The sequence below is a fragment of the Delphinapterus leucas genome, chromosome 10 (genome assembly GCF_059928025.1).
Source record: "Delphinapterus leucas isolate spDelLeu-1000000601 "Yukka" chromosome 10, BTC_Dleu_Yukka2, whole genome shotgun sequence".
Lineage (NCBI taxonomy): Eukaryota > Metazoa > Chordata > Mammalia > Artiodactyla > Monodontidae > Delphinapterus > Delphinapterus leucas.
In genome coordinates, this window is record NC_143138.1 from 14090072 (window position 1) to 14103647 (window position 13576).

General features: G+C 39.6%; 1 protein-coding gene across 2 annotated transcripts in view; it reads right to left on the minus strand.

The window, feature by feature from the left end:
- The window catches only part of DEK (DEK proto-oncogene), a 30152-nt gene extending 17672 nt beyond the window's left edge, over positions 1 to 12480 (minus strand). Inside the window, exons 1-7 of one of the 2 annotated variants that reach the window (XM_022586744.3) lie at positions 12087 to 12480; positions 11575 to 11728; positions 8206 to 8307; positions 7856 to 7965; positions 6415 to 6509; positions 5409 to 5529; positions 960 to 1148 (exon numbers count right to left, since the gene is read on the minus strand). In XM_022586744.3, coding sequence (XP_022442452.1) covers positions 960 to 1148; positions 5409 to 5529; positions 6415 to 6509; positions 7856 to 7965; positions 8206 to 8307; positions 11575 to 11719 — 762 coding nt within the window. In that variant the 5' untranslated portion in view covers positions 11720 to 11728; positions 12087 to 12480. Of the gene's footprint in view, positions 1 to 959; positions 1149 to 5408; positions 5530 to 6414; positions 6510 to 7855; positions 7966 to 8205; positions 8308 to 11574; positions 11933 to 12086 lie in introns of those variants that run through there. The other variant, XM_022586745.3, reaches the window with a different exon arrangement.
- Positions 12481 to 13576: the final 1096 nt, after the last annotated feature.

A 13576-nucleotide genomic window follows, 5' to 3' on the forward strand; every position in this document is an offset into this window, starting at 1 on the left:
TGATCATTAAAGAGAGCACCAGGGCTTCCCTGGTGGCGCAGTGGTTGAGAGTCTGCCTGCCGATGCAGGGGACGCGGGTTCGTGTCCCGGTTCGGGAAGATCCCGCATACCGCGGAGTGACTGGGCCCGTGAGCCATGGCCGTTGAGCCTGAGCGTCCGGAGCCTGTGCTCCGCAATGGGAGAGGCCACAACAGTGAGAGGCCCGCGTACCGCAAAAAAAAGAGAGCACCAAAACACGTTAAAATAGAGCCAGCAAAACACTGTTAACAATAACAGGAAATCACCTCCTTGTACCCTCTCCCTCATCTACTTGATTGAAGATACATATTAAGGAGAGGGTAAAGCTAACCCCTTACATGGTTCAGCAGCTCTCCTCTTCCCAAAGTTTTTCTTCGGAAACTAAATATTCTCAACATTTTATAAATACTGCCAAGTAAAAGAAAATGACAGGCATTCCTAAGTGACACAAAATTTGCCCACCAATCAAATAAACTTCAAATGCCACTAGTCTCATTAAATAATCCCAAACTGAGATAAAACGGTGGTCCTTAAACCCCTTGCTTTTTGCATAAAGCAGAATAAAATGGTACAAGTCAATCATAAAGTATTAATATACTATGAAAAATTTCTTTAAAAGTCTCCTTTGTGTTCCTGTCAGGATATGTACTCCTCCTCCTTCATTTACCTACTCTAGTCTTCAAGGTCCAGCTCAAACACAGTGCACAGCAACTTCATTCTTTTCCAACTCTTACACTCTGGCATGGCAATAAAACTAAAAGCTCCTTAAGGGAAAGAAAGGGTTTACACTTAATCCTTTCTGTGTCTTTGGAATTAAAAACAACCAACATGGTACATATATAGTTCCTTCAAATCTATGCTTTCTGTCTTAATCTATTATATAGCAGGAGTATTCAACTCTCTCCATGAAAAGAAATGAGGAAAAAACCCCAACATTTTACCTCCTCTTCACTTTCTTTATCTTCATCATCTGAAGACTCTTCTTTGTTTTTCTTTTCCTCTTCATCACTGCTAGACTCATCTGACAGAATTTCAGGACATTTGGTTCGCTTAGCTTTCCTGGACATTCCAGAACTGTTCCGTTCTTTCTTGTTGCCTTTGCTAGAAGTTTTTTTAGATTTTGGCAATGGCTGCATAAAATAAGGATAACATCAATGAGGTATTATATTTCCGAGTCAATCATGTCTTTTTGATAACTACTTCTCAACTTAATTCTTCTTGTTCCTGTCTCAAGAAATTTTATTTCCAAGCTTAGCAGCTTTACAGAGAATTCATCTTTAACTTCATGTGTCAAGTCAACCTTTTTGTCTGCACTACCAACACCCTTTCATTTTTTTTAGAACCTTAGGTTCTAGGCAAAAGACTCTTCACATATTTGAAAGAAGTATGTGTTCTACATTCTGATATGGGACTAGAAGCCCAAGTGCACACTGTGTTAAGTTCAGATATTTGTTTATACTTCATCAAGATGATATTTTCAGTTAGACTTGCTATTTATTTCACTCCTACAAGCATTAAAACTGTCACTGCCTTCTTGCTTTAGGGGACCCACTAATCGACCAGGAGGAATCATCCATAAAGGAAATAAAACCTCACTTTACACATCTTGAATTGATGAAACATATAGTTTATATTCATATTACCTATGGGTTCTACTTTCAATAATGTACTCTCACTGATGATTTTAAATATGCAATAAGTGTCGAGTATGTTAATTATGAAATGAATTAAGAACCACAAAATAAGTGCCACTGCCATTACTCTGATATTCAATTAAACCATGTATATTTAAAAAGCAGAGATCACATGAGGAAAATAATTTAATTAACTGAAAAATTTAATTTTTAAATGCTTTCTTAGGGGAGTATTTACTAACTTCTGAAATTGAAAACTATAAAATAACCTTGCATAAAGGATCTGAAAAGACTAAGGAATTAAAATTATTTACTTCTAAAATCATGGGCATCTTTTGTCTTTATTTTTGCCTATGTTATTTTCTACAATAAGGAAAATTCTGTAACGTAACCTTAAGATACGCGATTGTGTAAATGTTACTGGTAACTCTAAGCTATCTCTCATGAAACTAGCAGAACCACAGGTCCCTTCTCTTTCAGGAAATTTCAGTCTTAGGGGTCAATGTTACCTGTACAAACATTAAGAAAAGGTGGCTGCTTTGTGTAATGTGGCATTTTCAGGCTATCTACAACCCACAGGACAGCCTCTAGCTTGCCCAAACAACCTACCCTTCTCTAAAGACAGACTGGGAAACAGCCAATCTAGGTACCTCTAGAAAATAAGTTAGTGGACCAAAGATATTTCTCAGAGAGGTTCTCCACAAGAAACCTCCTAGAATGTATACAGATAACCTTGTTATGTGAACTACTGCCATTACCACCTATTACCAGGAACCAAATCCATCTGGATGAATTCTTTGATATTCTTGTTTGGAGAAAAGGTAACTCACTGTCCAAACTCTCACTATTCACTAAATGAAATCCAAGACATGAATATATTTGAAAAATGTGATATCCCTATGTCAGCTCAGAAGCCAGATGCAGGTTATAAGAATATAATCTGTATGTGAAATCAGTAAGATGAGGACTGGAATGGGTGCTGGATAAATTTATACAAGAAAGTGAAAGAATGCTGCATCATTCAAGAAACCAATCAAGAAAATGCAACTTCTAAAAATAAACGAAGAGACCTTCATTTTTAAAAAGTAATAATATATAAATGCCTTAGAGCTTTCCTATACTGGTTCTAAAAATAGCTGAATCTATTAATCAGAATCCAATGTCAAGAGCATCATCCCTTTTTGGAAACAAAATCTGATTAACAGTCAAGCTAGAAGTACAAAAAGATAGTAAAACAATGTTAAATCAATAATTTTAAGACTATCCTAGAGCAGAAAAAATTAGCATTAATGACTTTATAGTGTTTTCCTCAAATGATGGAAGCATATGGTAGCACAGAAAATAGCTTGAGATTGATACCATTAGACTAAGGAGTAATCATCACAGAATCAGATATGAAAAAAGGATGTAAGAGTAAGAGTCCATAAAAAAGGATAAAACAGTGGTTCTCAAAGTCTGGTTCATAGAACCTGCGGTTTCCTGAGACCTTTCCAGAAGTCCAAAAGGTCAGAACTATTTTCATAATAATACCAAGGCATTATTTATTCACTCTTTTCACTGCGTTGACATTTGTAGTAATTGTGCAAAAAGCAAAGGTGGGTAAACCTACTGGTACCTTATCGAGATGGAGGCAGCAAACTGTGTTTGTAGTCATTATATTCCTCACAACCACACACCAGTTCTTGATGAAACAGTAAATACTGTGTTAACTCTCAACCTTTGAGTACATGTCTTTATACCATCTGTATAACAAAATCAGAGGTACACATAGAGTACTTTGGCTACATAAGGAAGTTCACTGATCTTCTCAAAGAAAAGCACTTGCACAACTGAGCAGTGAACTAAGCTATCTTTTTTCATGGAATATCATTTTTAAAAGAATAATTAAAAAACTATGCCTATTCAGACTTAGGTATTTGACAGACATAGTCTCAGAAATAAATGTGAGCCTGTCGCCTCAAAAGAAACCTGACAGTATGTATTGCCAATGATAAATTTCAAAATTTCAAGTGAAAATTAAAATTTTGGAAAGTTCACATCCACTATCATGGACCTGACAGCCTCCCAATACCTAAAGATTTTTTTTTCTGATGAGACAAAGGTTATATTAATGAATGTGACTTTTTGACAGTGTTCAATGAAATGCACCAGCATTTGGAAGATATGCATAATTCAGGGAACCAACATTTTCCAAATGGAGAGTGCATATTACAAAATATGCATAGGTAAAAGGTCCAAGTTTATTAACATGGTTTTAGATACCACATTACAACTAACCTTTAAGAACCTCCCCACTGTGGAGTTTTGGTGTTATATCAAACGAGACTATCCATAATTAACTGAAAAGGTTTTTAAAATATCCTTCCTTTTTCTAGATACACAGCTGTGTGTGGCTGGATTTTCTTCATGTACTTCAAGCAAATCAATACATTGCAACAGAAGGAAATGCAGAAGCAAATGAGAATAGAGCTGTCTTCTCTTAAGACAGACATAAACAGATTTGCAAAAACAGAATGCCATTCTTCTCATTAAAATTTTGTATAGTTATTTTTCATACAAATATTACTTTTGTTAACATGTAGTGAGCCTGTTATTTTAGAACTTTTCAGTTTTAATTCAGAATACAGTAATATCAAAATAACCCACATAAACAAAAGCTCTTGAGGTCCTCATTGATTTTAAAAGGGTAATGGGGTCTTGAGACTAACACACTTGAAAATCACTGAGGAAACGTTGAATATAAACATATCCCTCATATCTCAGGCAACTTAGTAATTGCTTCTGGGGAAATAGTGTTCAAACTCATCTTTTAAATAAATCAACTAGAACCCCTCCTCCCCCATTACCATATGCCTTCAGTTTGTGGCTGTATGACAAAAATATCCTTAAGTATCACTATCCAGCTAATGGTCAACAGGACCAAGAGCAGACAAAAATAAAGTCCCAGAGCTATTTTCTGGTTTCTAATCTTAATGCCCTTCTCCCCTCACTGATGGTGCTCCCCTGAACTCCTAGGCCCTCTAGATCTCTTCCCAATTTCTTTCCTATCAAAATGAGAAAATATGAAAATATTTGCTAAAAGATTGAAAACAAACTGAAAATGCAAGGTCATATAATTAACACTTCAATAAACATTTTAACTCAGTGATGTCCTTTGTTACTGTTGAACAATCAGGGCAAACCTAATCCAGATTTTAGAAGAGTAGTGAAAACTGTAAGACTTTTACTTCCCTGTCCAGCTCCTGGGCTCTCTTGATGATTCTGGAAATACAGTCCAAGAAACTTCAAAGAGCCAGCTTTTTTCTGTCACTTTCTCATAACCTTATTCCAGTATCTAGTAAATGTCCAGCTTTAATACACCATCTTGCCTTTCCTGATCTGATTATAGGTCGCACACCCTCCCTCACCAGCCCAACACCTCACCCTCAGCTCAACCTGTTTCTGTTCTTCAAGTGCTTCTATATACATAACTCTGGATACTTCCTTTGTATTTCTGTCCCATTTGACATTTAGTTAACAATTGTTTTTCTTAATCTTACATCCTTTACATCTGATAAGGGAAAACACATCCGTATGCCTTCTGTTATTTCTATCATGAAATTGTTGCAGATATGTCAACGGAAGGCATATTCTTTGAATGTAAAAGATATTACTGAATGTTGACAGCAATGCTAATTAAAATGTTCCAGAAAAAAAGAGAATGGAGACACTACAAATAACTGATTTGTTACTGAAATAGTAAAAAGTGATCCTCACTTTGCCAGAAGGCTTTGGATGCATTAAGAAATTCAAGATCCTTTTCACCAGTTCACTATTTACACCTGATCGCTCCAAATCAAGAACCTCGCAGATGCTCTTTAACATGGCATTTCTAAATCTGAAACAGAAAATGGAAGAAACCAATGTGATTATGTAGGAAAGTTTATAAACATTCTCCACAATATAAAGATAATAGCTAACCAAACTGGCTCAGCCACAAATATTAAGAAAACAGCCAATGTCTCTCTGAATCTTAGAGGTACTCCCGATAATCTTGACTACTGCACAAAATACAACCAGATGTAATTATTAATAAATGGAAAACATCATTTACCAATTAAGTCTTAAAGGTGGTATGAAAATAAATTCACTTAGTTCACTGAAATATAACCTAAAGTTTTCAATACTATAAAATTCACAGACCTGTTAATTCTTCTGGCTGGTGATTGATTAAACAACACATTTTCCCCTGAGTATTCCTACTGACAATGTCTCAAAGAAGGTATAGGTAATGACCTTTAATACTTAGAGTTTTTAATCTACAGGTGACTTAACAAACAAAAACTCTTATAAGAATATATCATCACATTAAAAAAATTTTTTAAAGAATATATCATCTTGTTTGCATTAGAATGGAAATGATTTCTATCAAATTGATTAACTTCAAAATAGTTTAAATGGTACCTATAAGTGGGAGAACAGAGTGGCTGGCAGGGAACAGGAATGGAAGAGTTTTCACTACACTTCCTTTGGACCTCCTGAATTTTGGACTGTGTGAATGATTTACCTGTATCATTCTTCTAAGAATCAGAAATGTCTTTTGAGTTTTCAATAATCTTGACAGCCGCTATTTATCAGAAATAGTTAATACTTTATGATGACATGCTCTTGGAATTTAAAGCAAAGAATCATCAGTCTACTGAAAATGTAAGGGCAGTTATATTTAAATGTTTAAAATTAAGTGTGAAGCACATTAACTATGATATTTATAAAAATAACTTACTTTTTCAACATTTCTTCCTTCTTTTTATATTGCATACTTCCTTTTTCAAATGGAAATCCACTGAACTGACCCACATTCTTCTTTAATGAGGACACCTGAAAATGTTTCTCCTATTATTAATGCTACTACTTATTACCCAGTAATGTACACAAGAAAAATTTCAAAGCCAACACCTTTATTCACACCTGTCTCCACACTATAATATTGGTGTAGTCAACATTTTTTCTTCACATTGGAAAACTGTATTTGCTACTAAAATATTAACATTATAAAGTGTTCAAACTCAATTCTTTGAAAATAACAATTTGAATTGAAATGCATTTCATCTGGGAATTTTTACTAGTAATTATAAAACCACAACTAAATGTTACCCGACAGCACCAGGGGATGTGGAAAGTTACTAAAAAGACAGCCTACTCCCTGGCGGTCCAGTGGTTAGGGCTCCGTGCTCTCACTGCCAAGGGCCCAGGTTCAGTCCCCGGTCAGGGAATTAATATCCCACAAGCCGTGCAGTGCCGCCAAAATAAATAAATAACATTTTTTTTTAAATGACGTCCTTTCCTTAAATAATACAAGTTGCTAGTAATATTTCTTATTTTCCAACAGAAAGTCAGGGATTGATTCTTTAAAAAGAACAGAGCACCTCCAAAAGTTAATACCATTTAGCAGTAATGGGACTTGTGTAGATTAGATTGTTGTCAGGGTCGACTGAGGTAACACACATGAAAATAAATTTTACCATGCTTCAGACAGTCAAACAATGTCAAACTTTACTTTGTCCACTCAAAGTCTCCTCACTTATATGAAATACTGAAGTTGTGTGTACAGTATAGTAATTCAGTAAATGAAACACTGATTTATTCTAACACTGGCAAAAAATTACCAACTAATTTAACAGATATTTCCTCAAAATGAGATACAATATGCTGTAATCATTTATTTCTGAATGGTTAGAAACATCCAAAAAAGGGAGTTCCCTCGTGGTCCAGCGGTTAAGACTTCGTGCTCCCAATACAGGGTGCCTGGGTTTGATCCCTGGTCAGGGAACTAGATCCTGCGTGCCACAACTAAGACCCAGCACAGCCAAATAAATAAATAAATATAAATTAATTTTTTAAAAATCAAAAAAACAGATTTCTTCTAATACAGTTAAAAATCACTAAAATCATCATAATTTTGATTTCACAATGTGAAATTTTAGTTTGCCTTAAAAACAACTACAGTATGAAGAGCCCTGGATGTTAAAATACTAATGGCTAATATCCAGCTACATGTCCTGTGATAAGTCATTCAACTGTGTGTCAGCTGGCTCATTTGTATGGTATGGAGATTGATCTAGTTGATTGCTTAAGTCCTTTCCAGAACTAAAATTATGCTTCCATTGTGAAGTATTTTAACACATAAGTAGACTACTAGGTAAAAGGTATAAAAAAGGTCTTACTGTGCCCGGTCTGTTGTAAAGCAGTTTATGTAGATTTCTAAGTTCATCCGTTTTCTTCTTACTCAGAAAAAAATGTATCCTTTCAATTTCACAAAGTTTCTGCCCCTTTCCTAGGAAAAAATACCATGTTAAAGTTAAATACCCATTATGTGTTAGAACAATTAATTTAATGAGAATTGTTTTTTACAGCATAATTTACATATAACTTCTGTTCTAATAGGGCAAATTAAATAGAATTACACCAGTTATATATTGCTACTTAGTAAACACTAAAAACTAATAAGCACTGCTATCCATCATTTTGTACATTTAGGCGTTTTCACTATAAAATGAAAGGAACATAAACTTACCTTGTGCAATTGTAAATGGCTCTCTTTGCAAGGAAGAGACTTGCATTGTCAACCTCTCTACTTTTTTCTTTTCCCTCTTGCCTTCCACGATGAGACTCTTTTCTAGAAATCAATTTAATACTTCTTAAATAACAAAAAGCTTAAAGAAGGTATTAACTTTATTACATAAACATAAACTCTTCTCCTGAGCATGATTTTGAGAAGTAAATGATACAACAGAGATGAAAATACGTGATAAGTTAATAGCGTCGCTGAAGTTTTTTAAAAGTAACACTTTACTTACCTGGCAACCCCACAGGGGAACTAGTTTTAAAAAAAAAAATCAGAAAGCAAACAAACTTCTATCCAGCTACAATTATTGCTATGGAAGTCCAGTCATTTTATTTGTGAAAAATCACCAAGGTGCTCATTAAGCCTACAATTTGACTAGACATAATTCTATTAATTGGGATTCCATTTACCGTACATCAGAAAACAGCAAGTTTAGATTGAGATTTTAAGAACTTCAAGAGATATTCAGGGCAAAGCAATAATTTAGTAAGCTGACAGAAGAAAAGCAACAGTAAGGCAGAGCAGCCTGGAGTTACTATGGCTAGGGTAAAATTCTACAAGTTTACATTTAAGGCAATCAATTGGGAGGGCATTACTTTGTAGTTCAATAAATGATGTTCATAATAATGGTCATAAAACCCTGTAAAAAAGTTTTGCAATGTTTAGTCCGGACTGCTTTTTTTCCCCTAAGCTAGGTAATATATATATTTTACAATTTAAACATTATGCTGGATTTTCTTTTTTTTATTTTTGGCTGTGTTGGGTCTTCACTGCTGCGCACAGGCTCTCTCTAGTTGCGGCGCACAGGCTTCTCATTGCGGTGGCTTCTCTTGTTGCGGAGCCCACGGGCTTCAGCAGTTGTGGCTCGCAGGCTCAGTAGTTGTAGCACACGAGCTTAGCTGCTCTGAGGCATGTGGGATCTTCCTGGACCAGGGCTCGAACCTGTGTCCCCTGCACTGGCAGGCAGATTCTTAACCACTGAGCCACCAGAGTAGTCCCTAGGCTGGATTTTCTAAAACCCACTTACTTTCTGACTGAGATAAAGTCAGATAAATAAGAGGACACTATAGATTGCTGGAAGTGCTTCCACTCATTCACCTGCATGCCTATTTTGTGCCAAGTTGCACTAGATACTAAGGAGGCATCAATAGATGATTAAGAAACTGAATATTTCTTGAAAGAGATCATGTCTACTGGGGTCCGTGAGACACAAATATACTCCAAAGTAGAAGATGATAACACACTTTAAGAAAGATATAATTGAAAGTTCTCTGAGTTGATGAAAGAGTAATTCTTTTTCGATTATGGAAAAAGGACCAAAACACTGGATCTGGCTTTGAAGGACAGGTAAGATTTGGAGACATAAGGATCTGCCCACAAAGAATTAGTAAAAAGAAAGGGATTCCAGCAGGTGTATGCTGGCAATGGTGCGCGGCAAGGAGAGAAAGCACTCTAAAGCAACACTGGTGACCACTCCGCTTCCTTTCCCTGAGAGATGTAAGCCCTTTGCTTGCTGCTGATTACCATCTATAAGCTAATGACATTCCTGGTCTACCTCCAGTCCAGAGCCTTCTGAGCTTCAGGCTGTCAACTGAACAGCTCCACTTCATGTCCTACAGGCACCAAACTCAATGCATCCGCAACAGAAGTCATAATCATCTCCAAACTCACTCACCTTCATGAATTCTATCTTTCAGAAAATGACAGTATTATCCACCCAGCTGCCAAAGACAGAAACCTAGGAGTCATCTTTTACAAGGCATCTCCTACCGCCCTTCCCCTCACTCCCCAAACCACTGCCAAGCTAAGTCAATTCACCCCCTTACTTAGCACAAATTTCAGTGTCTTGTTTCTATGATGCCTCAGTAGTAGAGTTAAATTTTCAGGGCCAAGTAGGATAAAAACATCCACAATTTCGACTGCTCCACAAACACCTCAAATGAGGAAAAGGAGAACAATAATAAATTAGGACAACTATAGAACTGCCTGGGGCTATTTTTTTTAAATTTTCATGTTAAAAAAAAAACACCACAATTTAAACTGCCATCAATCTCCTGAGCATTACTGTACCGGTCATTTATAGAATTTTTACACGACTTCTATAATTTCTTCCTGATGTGAAGAAATTCATCATCTCGGTGGTATCCAAAACCAAAAATTCGAGGAAAAAGCGCTGAGAAAGTCTTGGACTAGTAGTGAGATACTGCGGCCAATTTCCAGTTATTATATTATGAAAAATTTAAAAATAATTCATATTTTTCCTAAGCATTTTTGAACTTAAACGTGGACATGCTTCCCCTTAGAGCACATACCACTTTAGACAAACAAAAGGCACACCGTGTAATCTCAACCCAGATTGTATTTATAAAAAGTGCTGACGGTGGACTGGTTTAGACTTAAAAAAAAAAAAAATTTGACAGTGAAACCTGGGTTTGGGACGAAATCCTCAAACCTCTTCCCAAGTTTGGTTGAGCGGTAGTCAAATATTAAACAAACCTAGATTGGGCTAACACCACGAGAGAAGGATAAGATCTGTGACACGGAGCTTTAAGTGGTTAGAAACATTTTAGGAAGCGGGCACACCTAAGGGGCACTGCCCCGTGCATCCTGGATAAACTGATGCAGCATACCACTCAATTCTCTAAGGCTCCTCGGTTTCGTGCGTCCAAATAGGCTACTACCGCTCTCTCTCAACACCAAAACTGAGACAGCTCTGAGCTCTCATTTAACTTTCTTTCACAGTTCACTGCTTTCGTATTTAACTACTTTCTAAGGGAGCAACAGCTTTCACCGGTGTTTCCCCGTGAAAGTAACTCCCCTAAGCCTTTGAAAAGAACGTCTGCTGAAGTTCGGCAAATAAATTAAAACTATTAAAATATTTCCAGGACTCGTATTAATAACTTTTTCTAGTCTTAATATATGATTTCAGTTAGGACCCTACAATAACTTCAAAAGGCAAAGGACGTGTACTTAAATTAGCAAAAACAAAACATTACCTCAGGAACTCCCAAGGCTAGCACTTTAAAAAAAAACAGATCTGAAACTTACAAACTTCCTGTCAAATGATAAAATGTTATGAACTTCTCTGTTGCTGGCGAGAAGTAAACTGCACTCCAAAGTAGTAACAACGGAACGAGTAATTTTTTTTTAAATTGGAATTCCCAAAGTTATTTTCTCTGCTACTGCTCAACACGAAAAACCCTAATTCCGCAAACACTCTTACTGAAAATCACTCCGATTTAGCGTCTTTAAGCGCAAAAACAGCCAGAAAACCGTTTTCGGGAAAATCGATCACTAGCAACGAGACTTCCTCCCCACCTTTCTCTTCCTCTTCCTCCTCCTCCTCGTCGTCCTCGTCCTCCTCTTCACTTTCTTCTCTCGGGCCGGGCATTTCGGGCTCTTTCTCGGACGCTGGCTGGGCGGGGGCTCCCTCTCCCTCTGCAGCAGGGCCGGAGGAGGACATGCTGTGGACCTGCGAGCGGGGAGGAAGCCACACGTCTCGGTCCCCTCGCTCCCGGCTGGAAGGACGCGGCGGCTCCAGCCGGCCGCCCCCGGGAGCCGCGGGAAACCTGACCGCAAAGTTGCCTCTCAGCGTAGCCGGGTCTGCTGCTCTCACTCCCCGGGGGCGGCTTCCCTCTTGCCCCGCAGGCAGTCCGGCCGTCCTGAGGCGGGAAAGCGCGGGCGCCTAGCCGCCCCTCCCACCGCCCGGCCCGCGCCGCCGGCCGCCCCGCGTCCCCTCCCCCGCCCCAGGCCGCCGTCCAAATGGCCGCGGCGGTGCGGGCGGGCCCCGCGCGCCCTCTCGGCCTGTCCTTCGCCAACGCAGCCCTCACCACGGGTCCCGGCCGCCGCAGGCCTGGCGCGCGAGGGCACGAAGACGCTCCGGGCGGTGGCGACGGGCACCGAGGAGGACGCGCGCTGGCTGCTCGCTGGCGTGACGCTTCCGCCGCTCTCTCGAATGCCCAGAATCAACAAGATTTTCAAAATGGCGGTTCGGGAAGGAAAGCGGGAATGCGGCGGCCAATCAGGGCCGTGAGCTGGGAGTTGGCGCGCGCGGAGTGGGGGAGGCGGGGCGGGCCGGCGCCTCTGTGGGAAGCCCCGGCGGGCTAGGCTGGGGCGGGGGCGCGAGGGTCGCCCTGGCCGCGGGCGCAGTCCCAGGCGGCCCCCGGCGGCGTCCGGCGTCTGGTCGGCGTTCTGCCTGGAAAGCGGACAGGCCGCTTCCCGGGCGGCGGGCGGGAGCGGGCGCGGGACCGGCGAGGCGGCGCCGAGCGGAAGAACGCTAGAGGGCCTGCATGTGTATTGTCTCCGTGGCTCGTTCCCGGAAAAGAGGAGCGGCCGCAGGGTGGTGAAGAAGTTTACATCCCGTGAAGTCGCTGCTACAGTATTTGCCAGAGGTTGAGGGGAATAACTAAGTGAGCGATCTCATTTGGGTCCCAGAGACCACGCTGGTGATGACTTCCGAATCTGCTGTATTTCGGAGGACCCCGTCGCTTGTAAGGTGCACCGCAAGGGAAAAGCCCCTACCACGTTGAAAATTCACAGTCACCGGAGAGAAAAAGATATCCAGACCTGTAAATGTAGGGGGAAATCATGTGTGTTAGTTATAATAGAGGAAATACGGTATCACCCAGTCCAGGCTCTTCTCCCAGAGTTCTAGGCCAGCTCCGCAGAATCCTTTAAAACTCAACGTTTAAAAAAGTGAACACATTGCTCCCATACCCTTGAGTTTTCGGGCTTGCAGGTCGAAACCCTAGCAATAAACTCATCTTTTGGCTTTGTTTAAAAACAAAACACAACACAACACAGTGCTTCCCCCCGCCCAAATGCTCCCCCTTACTGTATCTGATTCCCTTCATTTCCCTCCCCCCACCCCGAAGTCCTCAACCACTGTCTGCCCAAAGGGTCCTTTTACTGGATGAATTTAACAGAAATATGATCAGTTAAATTTCCCTGAATGGACTCCGGTTTGTAAGGCAAAAGTTAGACATTTTCTTTGAATCTTCTTTTTTCCTTTTGTGCCCCTACTGAAAACATAAGCAAATCCTGTCACTTATACTCTCAAATTTAAAACCGTTTTTCACTCTACTGATGTCACTCAGATCCTGTCCACTCTGTTGCTTGGATTTGGACATAGTCCCTCACTGGTCAGGTGGCTTCCACATTGCTAGCCCCACCTCCTACTAATCACGTAGCAGCCAAGGTGATTTGTTTGTATTTTTGTTTTAATTATCAGATTGGGTACTCGCTTGCTTAAGACTCTCCAATGATTCCCCATCATACTTGGAATAAAATTCAAAATACTTATGGTTGTCCACCAAAGAAA